The 12,216-nt window shown below is 49.0% G+C and overlaps 1 protein-coding gene across 7 annotated transcripts in view; it reads left to right on the top strand.

Annotated features, from left to right (window-relative positions):
* The window catches only part of HECTD4 (HECT domain E3 ubiquitin protein ligase 4), a 209,247-nt gene that overhangs the window by 178,534 nt on the left and 18,497 nt on the right, over positions 1-12,216 (top strand). For all 7 annotated transcript variants that reach the window (XM_047760399.1, XM_047760396.1, XM_047760397.1 and 4 more), the window contains 6 exons: positions 10-215; positions 733-863; positions 1,404-1,609; positions 3,458-3,637; positions 7,696-9,002; positions 10,247-10,454. In XM_047760399.1, the coding sequence (XP_047616355.1) occupies positions 10-215; positions 733-863; positions 1,404-1,609; positions 3,458-3,637; positions 7,696-9,002; positions 10,247-10,454 (2,238 nt within the window). The remainder of the gene's footprint in view (positions 1-9; positions 216-732; positions 864-1,403; positions 1,610-3,457; positions 3,638-7,695; positions 9,003-10,246; positions 10,455-12,216) is intronic.

Genomic DNA, 12,216 nt, shown 5'->3' on the forward strand with positions numbered 1-12,216 from the left:
TGTCCCCAGACGGCACCATCAGCTCCAGCTCCATCCTCCTGGCACAGTCCCTGCAGCACTGCATCCATTCCCAGAACTGCTCAGCCACAGACCTCTTCTACCAGGGCAGCTCCCAGACAGTGAGAGAGTGGCTCAACGTGGCCATCACACGGACCCTGCACCAGGGTGAGGAGAGCCTTTTGGAGCTGACAAGACAGATCTGCTCTTTCCTGCAGGTAAAAGTCCAAAGCTCTGGTGTCCCTGAAGTGGGGTTTCAGATGTTAATTGGATATCTTATTGGGTGGTTGAAAATGACACTTGCAGAGTTCCCGTGGTGGCTCAGCAAAAATGAATTTGACTGCATCCATGAGGACACAAGTTTGATTCCTGGCCTTGCTCAGTGGGTTAAGGATCTGGCATTGCTGTGAGCTGTGGTGTAGGTCAGCAGGGTACAGCTCCAATTCAACTCCTAGCCTGGGAACCTCCATATGCCACAGGTGCAGCCCTTAAAAAAAAAAAAAAAAAAAGGAAAAAGAATATGACACTTGCTTCCCCAAGCCCCCATCCAGCCACCATGTCCTTTTCTTCCCAGCTCTCCTTTGTGCCATCCATGGTGTCCCTTACTTCCAAGGCTTCTTTGTCCTCCTGCTCCTGTTACACTGTGTGCATCGGCTCTCCTTTCCCTGATAGCTGGGAAAATGAAATGCTGTCTTCTGTTTGACCTGTGGCTTTCCTTGTTAAATGTCTCTGCAGACAGCACCAGAGCAGTTCCCCTCCGAAGAGTTCCCAATTTCTGAGTCCAAAGTCAACATGGATGTTAATTTTCCCGGGGCGGCTTTCGTTGTGGTATCTTGCAAAGAAAGTCAGTCTGGATTCCGCAAAGAGTAAGTTGCCCATGTTCTGGAAGATGGTGACGGAGAGAGAAAAGTGAAACAGATTCTGGTGAAATTTACAAAAGAAAAAAACTGCCATTGCTTTTATTCTTCAGTGCATACTATATTCAAAAATGATTTACAATTCCTGGAGTTCCCGTCGTAGCTCAGTGGTTAACGAATCCGACTAGGAACCATGAGGTTGCAAGTTCGATCCCTGGCCTTGCTCAGTGGTTAGGGATCCGACATTGCCGTGAGCTGTGGTGTAGGTTGCAGACGCGGCTCGGATCCCTGCATTGCTCTGGCATAGGCCAGTGGCTACAGCTCTGATTAGACCCCTAGCCTTGGAACCTCCATATGCATCAGGTGCGGCCCTAAAAAAGACAAAACAAAAGATTTACAATTCTTTCTGTAGTTCTGTTTTGGAAATTAGTCTTTATAAAGAGTGGCGGAGGTGACTTATGCATGCCCAGTTCTCACTCAGCCCCCTTCTCACAACCAAGTATCTGTTGATGTACTTGCACTCATCTCACACTCTCCCCTCTTCCTCAGTTCCTCGTTATACAAGGCGCCGTGGGCGCGGGTGCTCGTGTACGGGCTGGGCCACAAAGTGAAGCGAAATGGCCAGCTAAACCTCATTGAAGCCGTCTGTTACCCACGGGACGCGTCTCCGGCCAACACGGGGCTCACGCCACCGCCTACCACCAACCAATACCCTTCTGTGATCCTCTCCACAGACAAAGTCCACATCAAACTGGGTAAGTTTCTGAATTAGCGCATGGTAATCAGCACAGCTCGAAGTCATTCTCTGCTGTCCTTCTTTGTGAAAAGTGAAAGGGTTTTCTACCTTGCTGTGTTCTAGGCTCCTATGGGTAAAGAATAGGACTGCTTCAGGCTGTGGATTTCAGACAGAGTGGATTAAAAGTTCCCCCTTTCCTGCCTGGGGGAGGCCTGGCAGATGCTGCCCAAACTCCAGTGGGGATTTCTTTTCACAAGTGTGTGCTGGGATACACACTATTCAGATTGACTGCACAGAGCCATCTCATCATTTAGCTGTAATAATCCCAGCTGTCCTTCCTAAGTTCTCATTAAAACTGAATTCTCTCGAGTGTAATGTGGGTTCCTGTAGCAGCGGCCTCAGTGATCATCCACTTCTGGAGTAAATGGTAAACAAAGCCTGATGGCCTGGCTGGGAGGCCCAGGAGGTCTTGTCTCCCTGGCATCCTTGGTTAAGCCCTTGCACCTTTGGGCTTGATGAGGGCTCCATTGCTGTGGATCCTGCAGCTGTCGCTGACTATCTGCTGTCTCTACCAGGGCAAGCTGACCCTGCTCCTGAGTCAACACACAGAAAAGAAAAACATGGTCTCAGACTTCCACTGCCCGCTTTTGGCATATTGGACAGGGAAGGCAGACACAGGTTTGCTACAATCATAAGCATGTATTTGAAACATTAGCCAACATTGGGCCTTGGCTTCACAGCTGCAGTTTGGAAACATTGCATCTTTAGGGAATAAAATGAAAGGATATTTCTTAAGTGATTTGGTCAATGCTAAAAAATTTTATGATCTTTTATTAGCCTATTTTTTTTTTTATCATATTTTGCCTACACTGTTTTTAAAACTTTATACTAAACACAGAGGATCTCTGGAGTTCCCGTCATGGCGCAGTGGTTAACGAATCCATCTAGGAACCAAGAGGTTGCAGGTTCGATCCCTGGCCTTGCTCAGTGGGTTAACGATCCGGCGTTGCCATGAGCTGTGGTGTAGGTTGCAGACACAGCTTGGATCCTGTGTTGCCGTGGCAGTGGCATAGGCCAGCGGCTTCAGCTCCGATTAGACCCCTAGCCTGGGAACCTCCATCTGCCGTGGGAGCGGCCCTAGAAAAGGCAAAAAGACAAAAAACAAACAAACAAAAAAACCACAGAGGATCTCTGTCTTACCTGTCATTTCCCAAATAAACATTCACCCCAGAGTTCAGGCCGGTCAACGCAGTTCCTCCTAACTTGGCCAGAGACCCCGGATACCCAGCTTATGTCTGACCAGTGCTTGTGGAGGGGGTTGGTGTGCAGTGCAGGATGTGAGGGGGATCAGAGCCTTTCTTCTCTCACCATGGGCAGCTTCAGTCAGGTTCAGGCAGTTAAGGAGAAACACAGCCCTGGGGTCCTGGTAGAACCTGAAGTCTGGCGCCCCCTGCTGGTCCACTCTGTAAACCTGTGATAAGCTGATGGCACCTGTGTGATTGCTGCTGCATTAGAGGGCTGGTTCGTTCTTTACCAGGCTGGGACAGTTCCAGTGAGGCATCTTTTCAATTCTGTCTTACTATTTCCATGCCAGCTCATGGGGGCATGTTTATCCTTCCGTGTCCCCGCTTCTGCCCTTTGTCCTGTTGTCACACCAACAAATGGACTCCTTGGAGGACATCCTCTGCTCTTCCTGTGTCTGCAGCTGCTGTCTGGAGTGTGGAGAGTTAGGTTTCCTCTCACCCCCAGCACCAATGGGCAGGCTTTCTGGCCCTGTTTCTCTGCGCACCTCTGGCAGGTCTTTTTCATAGGCTTGTTTCCATCAGCTGCTGCCAGTCATGAGCTCTCTTCCTGGCCCTTCTTCTAGGGGTGTCTCCTCCTCCCGGAGCCGTGCTGGTGTTACACTCTCTGCCTCTGGAGTTCCCGCTGGCTATGGCCTTCGCAGAGCAGCTGCTGTCCTGGAGGTCAGAGGACGGCGAAGGGAGAGCCGAAGATGAGCCTGACACCATCCCGACGTCTGTCCTCCTGCAAGTGGTGGAGCTGCTGGGTGAGGCCTGCCTTCCCTCAGGATCAGGGGCTGGAGTAGCCTGCTGGGGGCAAGAGGAAGGCGCTTACCAGAGGGCCTTAGGGGCAGCCGTAGTAGCCAAGTAGAGACAGCTGTCATCAGCGTGCTGTCATTTGAAGTGGGCTTGGGGGAGGAGTGAAAAGGGTAGCCTAGACTTCCAAATCCATGATTTGCTGGGTATTTCCATTATTTTGAGGGGTAGCAGCTAACCAGGAAAAGATTAATTTTATCATACTTTACTTTAGAACACAACTATATGCCATTATTGTGACTTTGAAGTTGAAATGTGGCATGGAAGTGAACGACATCAGAGTCAAGCATTATGACCTCCCAGCTCCTGAAAGGTTAAAGAGAGGTTGCATTTTGGGAGTTCCCGTCGTGGTACAGTGGTTAACGAATCTGACTAGGAACCATGAGGTTGCGGGTTTGATCCCTGGCCTTGCTCAGTGGGTTAAGGATCTGGCGTTGCTGTGAGCTGTGGCATGGGTGGCAGATGTGGCTTGGATCTGGTGTTGCTGTGGCTGTAGCAAAGGGCAGCAACTGTAGCTCCAATTAGACGCCTAGCCTGGGAACCTCCATATGCTGCGGGAAGTGGCCCTAGAAAAGGCAAAGAGACAAAAAAGAAAAACAAAAAGAGATTGCATTTTGGCAAAACTCGTGGAACAGTAAACTTAAGAATTGTGAATTTAGCATATGTAAATGTATCTCAAATTCTCTAAATATTGAACTTTAGTTAAGGATAAGTCTGCTTGACCTAAAACATACCAATGTCTGCAACTTATTTTGAAATCAAAAACTAAGATCATGAGAGTTCCCTTCATGGCTCAGCAGTTAACGAACCTGACTAGGATCCATGAGGATGAGAGTTCGATCCCTGGCCTTGCTCAGTGGGTTAAGGATCTGGTGTTGCCATAAGCTGTGGTGTAGGTCGCAGATGTGGCTCAGATCCTGCATTGCTATGGCTATGGTGTAGGCTAGTGGCTGCAGCACCGATTCAACCCCTAGCCTGGGACCTTCCATATGAGCTCCCTTGTAAGACAGCTGGTTGGGTATCTGGCATTGTTGCTGCAGTGGCCCAGGTCACTGCTGTGGTGCAGGTTCTGTCTCTGGCCCCAGAACTTCCACACACTATGGGTGTTTTGCCAAAAAAAAAAAAGCTAAGATGAGTCTGGCTGAATAGAGGGGTAGATGCATAGTAAAGCAGACACAGCAAGACGTTAATGGTAGAATCTGGGTAGTGAGCATATGGATATTTACTGTAGATGATGTTTACCTTTTCTGTATTGTATTTTTCCATAATAAAATGTTGGAGGGAAAACCATGTTGCAAACTCTGATGCCCTCAGGGGTCAGGCATGTGATGTACCTGAGAGAAGTTGGAGAGGAAGGTGGCATCAGACCGTCAGTGAGCTGGAGGGCACATGCCCTGTCAAGCAGCCCCTCAGCCTGCTACTCATTTGGTTCATAAGAATGCGGTCCCAGTCCTGCCAGATTCTATCACTTTTTATTACAGGAAAAGCTGTGAATCTAGATATTGATGTGAATGTCCCAATTTTTAAATGTTGACCAATTCATGTTCTTTAAAACACACCAGGGGCAGGGAGTGAACAGGGAACCACTGTCTGTGGGAAACGAAATGTCTGAGGCTGGCTCAGTTCATAGGCCATCATTTGCAGTTTGGTTGGAGAAGACTCCTCTTCTGTAAATGTCCAGTGGCAGAGGAAGGGCACCAGAGAAGGAAACATGAGCACCTAAATGCATGGCCCTGGACCCACCCTGTTGGCACTTCTCCCCTGTGGGTGGCTGCATGGGCACCCATGTCCGTGACAGCCATGAGTTCATCTCCAATTAGAATGATTGAAAATAGCATCAGCCCTGAGAGTGGTCAACTTCGTCCCCTCCTTTGTAGGAACTATGCTTAATCTGGATTCTCGGTAAGTCAGCCAGACCTGGCTGCTCGGACCCTGGCCACAATGTGACTGTGGATGTAAGACCCGCATCTGGCATGAAGGGGACCTGGACACAAATGCATAGCCCACCATTGTTCTAGACAGTATTTTCTAAACTTCAGTCATTCTCATGCCACCTTCATGTGATTTCTGCCATGTCTGTGAATCATCCCTTTCAGTGTTTACTGATTTATTTTTATGGCAGTCAAGTCCTTTCTCTTTTTTTTTTTTTGTCTTTTGTCTTTGTTGTTTTTGTTATTTCTTGGGCCGCTCCCGCGGCATATGGAGGTTCCCAGGCTAGGGGTTGAATCGGAGCTGTAGCCACTGGCCTACGCCAGAGCCACAGCAACGCGGGATCCGAGCCGCGTCTGCAACCTACACCACAGCTCACGGCAACGCCGGATCGTTAACCCACTGAGCAAGGGCAGGGACCGAACCCGCAACCTCATGGTTCCTAGTCGGATTCATTAACCACTGCGCCACGACAGGAACTCCCCTTTCTCCTTTTTTAAACTTTAATTTTAGAGGAAACTTTACATTGCTACTTTCAATGGAAAATTAATATCCTTTGCCATAACTGGAAGATAACTATAAAAATAAAAGGATGAGGGAGTTCCTGTTGTGGCTCAGCAGGATAAGAACCTAATGATATACTATCCATGAGGATGCAAATTTGATTCCTAGCCTTCCTCCGTAGGCTAAGGATCCAGCGTTGCCACAAGCTGTGGCGTAGACCAGCTCGGATTCTACCCCCACCCCAGAAACTTCCATATGCCACAGGTGTGGCCCTAAAAATAAATCAGTAAAGATGAGAGAGTTCGCTGGTGGTCTAGCGGTTAGGATTCAGCACTTTTACCACTGTGGCCCAGGTTCAGTCTCTGGTCTGGAAACAGGTCCCACATCAAGCTACTGCACACCATGGCCAAAATAAAATAACATAAATTTAAAAATAAAAAGATAAGCAGTTACTGTTAAGAAATTTTGGCTAAATACTGTTTCTCATCAAAGGCTCTGGGTCTCTGGCCTATTCTCTATTAAAAATACTCTTAGAGTTCCCACTGTGGCTCAGCAGTAATGAATCTGACTAGTATCCATGAGGCTGTGGGTTTGATCCCTGGCCTCAGTTAGTAGGTTGGATCCGGCATTGCCATGAGCCATGTTGTAGGTTGCAGATGCCGCTCAGATCTGGTGTTGCTGTGGCTGTGGCTATAGCTCTGATTCAACCCCTGTCCTGGGAACTTCCATATGCCTGGAAACTTCCATAGCCCTAAAAAGCTAAAAAATAAAATAAAATAAAAATAAGTAAATAAATAAATTCTTGCCCCACAATGAGGCTTTCCTGTTGACAAAATCAGGACTGAAAGAGGAGTTTAAAAGGCATAGTTTTTCTGTGTGTGTTTCTGAGCTCTCTGGTAAAATTGGATTGTATGACCCCAAGAGTAAGCATCCCGTGGTTCAGGACATTGTTCTTTCTCTCTTTTTCTGAGATTTGTTTGTTTGTTTTTGCTTTGTAGGGCTGCACCAGTGGCATGTGGAAGTTCCCAGGCCAGGGGTTGAATCAGAGCTATAGCTGCCAGCCTACCCCACAGCAACAGTAACATGAGCTGTAATCCACATCTGTGACCTACACCACAATACTGGATCCTTAACCCACGGATCGAGGCCAGGGATCGAACCCACATCCTTATGGATACTCATTGGATTCATTTCCTCTGCGCCACGAAGGAATGTTCCAGGAAACATTGTTCTAATGATTTATCATCAACATGCTTGATGACCTTATGAAAAAGAAAATAATGATTTCCTGGTCTGAGCTTTAGCAGCTGGCTCCATGCAGTCATGAGGTTCAGGGATTAAGGCCATCGGCTCTGGGGCCAGCCTGCCTGGCTCTCCCCTTTGAGATGGTGTGGTAGCTATGTGAGTCCTTCTGCCCTTCCAGCCTCTATTTTTTCATCTGTGAGTTGGGGGCAAAGAATGTAATATCTGTTTCCCGTGGTCACTGGGAGGGCTGATGCCTTTAAAGTGCCTGGCACATAGTAAGCTCTGCATAAGAGGTAGTTTTTTCAGATTATTGCTTTTCCATTTGCCTCAGGAAACTTCCTCTGGACCACAGACATGGCAGCCTGTGTGAAGGAACTGGTCTTCCACCTCCTGGCAGAGCTCCTGCGCACGGTGCATGGCCTGGAGCAGAGGAAGCACCCTGCCGGCCTGTCCTCGTCCATCGCCCTCCAGCTGAACCCCTGTCTGGCCATGCTGATGGCCCTGCAGTCAGAGCTGCACAAGCTGTATGATGAGGAGACCCAGAGCTGGGTCTCAGGCAGCGCATGCGGGAGCTCAGGGGCAGCAGCGGCCACCGACCAGGGCAGGTTCTCTACGTATTTTCATGCGCTCATGGAAGGTTGCCTGGCGGTGGCCGAAGTGACCCTGCCTACCAACATGAGTGTCACCACCAGCGGGGTGACCTCAGCGACTGCCCCCAACCTCAGCGACTCGTCATCCTCCTCGTCTTCTTCCCCAGGACAGACACCTCAGAGCCCCAGCCTCCTGTCCAAGAGAAAGAAAGTCAAGATGAAGCGAGAAAAGGCCTCCTCCTCCGGGAAGCGCCAGTCCTCGCGCTCAGTGGAATCAGACCCCGCCGTGCTGAGCATTGGGGGCAGCAAGCCCGAGGACATGCTGTGGTTCCATCGCGCCCTGACCTTGCTCATCATCCTCCGGCACCTCACCAGGAAGGACCCGCAGGGGCTGGGTGTGACCAGCGATGCGATCGCTGATGCCTGCCAGGCCCTGGTGGGTCCCACCGCCCACAGCCGCTTGCTGGTGATCTCCGGCATCCCCACCCACCTGGACGAGGGCATCGTCAGAGGTGCCATCCGCAAGGCCTGCAACGCCCATGGCGGGGTCTTCAAGGACGAGATATACATCCCCCTGCAAGATGAAGACCCTAAAAAGCCAAAAGACAAGGCGGAGGGTGGTGATGGCAAAGCTGAGGCAGAGAAAACCCTCGGTTTCCCCAACACAGACAGCTTGGAGGTCAGCACGTCCAGCAGCCTGACCCCCGCCATGAGCATCAGTGCCTCCGCATCCACCAGCCAGGCCTCCATCTGCAGCTCCCAGGGCATCTCACAGACGGTCAGCGACCTCTCTGCAGAACCGCTGCCCTCAGGCCTCGAGCTGCCCATCCCTGCGGGCTTGTTGGAGCCCCACGTAGTGTCCAGCCAGGAGAGCCTGGACATTTCCCTGTGCAGCACTGGCAGCCTGGGCAGCCTGGGGAGCCTGGGGGAGCCACTGGACAATGCGGAGACAGCCTCGGTGTTGGACATGGGCTCTATGTACACAGTCACGTCCCTGGACAACCAGCCCCTCGCAGCACGCCCTATAAAAGGCTTTGCAGTTGTGGAGGTAAGCGCGCTCATGCCTTGGCAACCACTGAAGTCATGAGCAGTTAGAATCCCCCAGGCCTCTTTAAACCTGCTGCTACTCTGTCCAGGGGACCAACTAATAGGTGATGTTGGGGGCACTCTGGGGCCTCCCTGAGGCAGCTCTTGGAAACAGCAGTGATTTATCGTATTGATGATCTGTGTTTGAGGTCCCTTCTCTGAGTATGATGGCAATTCTGAGGTCGGGAAGTGATACAGTTGGTTGCTGAGCATGGGAGGGAGGGAGGCAGCCAGAGGCGCTCCAGGAGCTGACCTTGCCTGATGGGTGGCTTTATTGAGTGCTTGCCAGCTCAAGCCCCAGCAGCATCTTATTGAGTGGCCTTGGCTTGTTTTAACCATTGCCATTGGCAGGAGGGACCCTCACTGAGCAGTATGAGAACTGGCCTGCCATTCTCTGAGTTTCAGATGACGTGCATGTTGCCAGGTTACATTTTCTCTCCAAAATCCCATGTGTTTCTTGGGCCTCCTTGTTTAGAAATCCTGCATCCTGTGTCTTCCTGTACCCAGTGTAACGGGAGTCAGGCAGGGAGTAAAAACCATCCTCCCAGGGGGTAGGATGGACTGGGAGTGTGGGGGTAGTAGATGCAAACTATTCCATTTAAAATGGATAAGCAATGAGATCCAGCTGTACAGCACAGGGGACTCTATCCAGTCTCCTGGGATGGACCATGATGGAAGATAATATGAGAAAAGGTATGTATGTATATGTATGACTGAATCACTTTGATGTACAGCAGGAATTGACAGAACATTGTAAATAAACTAAATTTAAAAAAATTTTTTTAAAAAGATCCTCCCCCTTAATGGAAGTGGGGAGGAGGGCACTAGAAGAGAGCTCCCCGCCGCCTTGCTCTCCACCCCTGTGCTCTGAAAAAAGAGCTCAAGCATCCGGTGGTTGGCCTCCCTCTATAGAATCACTTATCTGTTCACCTTCTGCCTGGGGATTTTCTTGGAGCCAAGCATGGGCTTTACTTCCTGGGCATTTGGGTAAAACCTCAAACCTGGCCAGGGTTTAGTGACAGAGATGTTCAGTGGGGTTGCTCTCCTGCAAGTTACCGCTCTTGGCACATGAGAGGAACTTGACCAGGGAGGCCACACTCACAATGCTAGAGGGTTTCCCAAATGGGCAGGAAGGGAAGAAAGGTTGTACTTGTTGCATCACTGGTCTCTCCCCTCAAGTCCTGACCCTTTTCTTTGTTCACACAGATAAGATCCCGAGCCAAAATCGAGAAAATTCGAGCAAGTTTATTTAACAATAATGACTTGATTGGTTTGTCAAGTTTGGATGGTGAGGACGAACTGATGGAAATGTCAACGGAAGAGATCCTCACTGTGTCTGTAGTAAATCAGAGTTTGTTTGATACACAGGGGAGCCCAGGGTTAGAAGATTATTTCAATGATAAGTCAATTAAAGGTGGGTTATAGATTTTTTTTTAATTAAGAGATTTTTTTTGAGAAGATTTAAATTTATAGAAAAAAAAAATGATGGTGTTCCTATTGTAGCTCAGCGGGTTAAGAATCTGACTAGTATTCATGGATCCTGGTTCAATCCTTGGCCTTGTTCAGTGGGTTAAGGTTCCAGCGTTGCCATGAGCTGTGGTGTAAGTCACAGACGCAGTTCAGATTTGGTGTGGCTGTGGCTACAGCTCCGATTCAACCCATAGCCTGGGAACTTCCATATACTGCAGGTATGGCCATAAAAATCAGGGGGAAGAAAAAAACTAGCAGAAGTTATACCCCGTCCATGCCCGATTTTCCCTGTTTTTAACATCTCACTCTACAGGGGAGCTCTGGGCATGTCACAGATTTGAGACATGATTCAGGGGGTTAGGTAAAGAGCCCAACCCTGCCCTCTCCCAGGAGAGCTGTGTGGGCTCTGAAGGCCTGTGGGGCAGGCCCTGCCACAGGCCTGCTATATTCAGCCAGCCAGGAGACCACCAGGAATGGCTGTGCTACAGCCTGCGTCAGCCTTGAGCATGGGCTTGCATTCAAGTCATTTTCGTCTTTTTGTCTAGTCAGGTGTCCCCTTGTTCAAGCGTATTATTTATTTTGTTCTGCTTCTGGAGCCAGCATGTCCCAAGTACATTGCTGGTAACCATTTAGTCACATGCTTGAGGACAGCTAATGCCTCACCCTTTAAAACAAATTCTTGGGAAAGAAACAGTTCCACTTCCTTTTTCACAAAGCCCCACTTTGGGAGTTCCCGTGGTGGCGCAGTGGTTAACAAATCCGACTAGGAACCATGAGGTTGCGGGTTCGATCCCTGTCCTTGCTCAGTGGGTTAAGGATCCGGCGTTGCCGTGAGCTGTGGTGTAGGTTGCAGACGCGGCTCGGATCCCGCGTTGCTGTGGCTCTGGCGTAGGCCGGTGGCTACAGCTCCGATTCAACCCCTAGCCTGGGAACGTCCATATGCCGCGAGAGCGGCCCAAAGAAATAGCAACAAGACAAAAAAAAAAAAAAAACCAAGCCCCACTTTGTCACTCTCGTGGCTCCTCTGTGGAGAGGCCCTGTCCGGCTTCCCTGCTGCCATTGTTCCCCCAGGCCCAGGCTCCATTGAGGCCCCTCAGAGCTGGGTCTGGCAGATCCTGAAGCCAAGAGCTCACCCCCAGCTTCACTTCAGAAGTGGAAGCAAGTTTTCTTTTCTTTTTTTTTTTAATATAACTTAGAGTTCTTTGCATTGTCATTTTTATTTTGTATCAGTCTCAAAATTTTTAATTTATATCCTTTTTTCTAAATATTTAATACTGTTTGAAATTTCATAATAAGAGTTGAGTTCATTTTGTTTTATGTTTTTTGAGGACAGAAATGTGATATTCCGTGGGTTTTGTTGTTGTTTCGAATTATTATCCCCCAGTCATGAAATTTTGAAATGTCCCCTCAGGCCTGAGACCAAACTGAGGTAAGTGAGGCCACAAAATTTAACAGGGCTCCAAAAAAACTCAGTAATCGAGATAAATAATATTTGAGTACAGTATTTATGAAAATCAAATTAATGCAAAATATCCATGGTGAACAAACTATTAAAATCTTAAATAAAGACAGGATCAGTATTACTGATTTTTTTCCTTTTGCATCAGGCTTTAATATGGCTCAGCACAGTACTTCTTTTTTTTGTCTTTTTAGGGCTGCACCCACGGCACATGGAGGTTCCCAGGCTAGGGGTCAAATTAGAGCTG

This window comes from Phacochoerus africanus, chromosome 15, assembly GCF_016906955.1.
Source record: "Phacochoerus africanus isolate WHEZ1 chromosome 15, ROS_Pafr_v1, whole genome shotgun sequence".
NCBI classification, from domain to species: domain Eukaryota; kingdom Metazoa; phylum Chordata; class Mammalia; order Artiodactyla; family Suidae; genus Phacochoerus; species Phacochoerus africanus.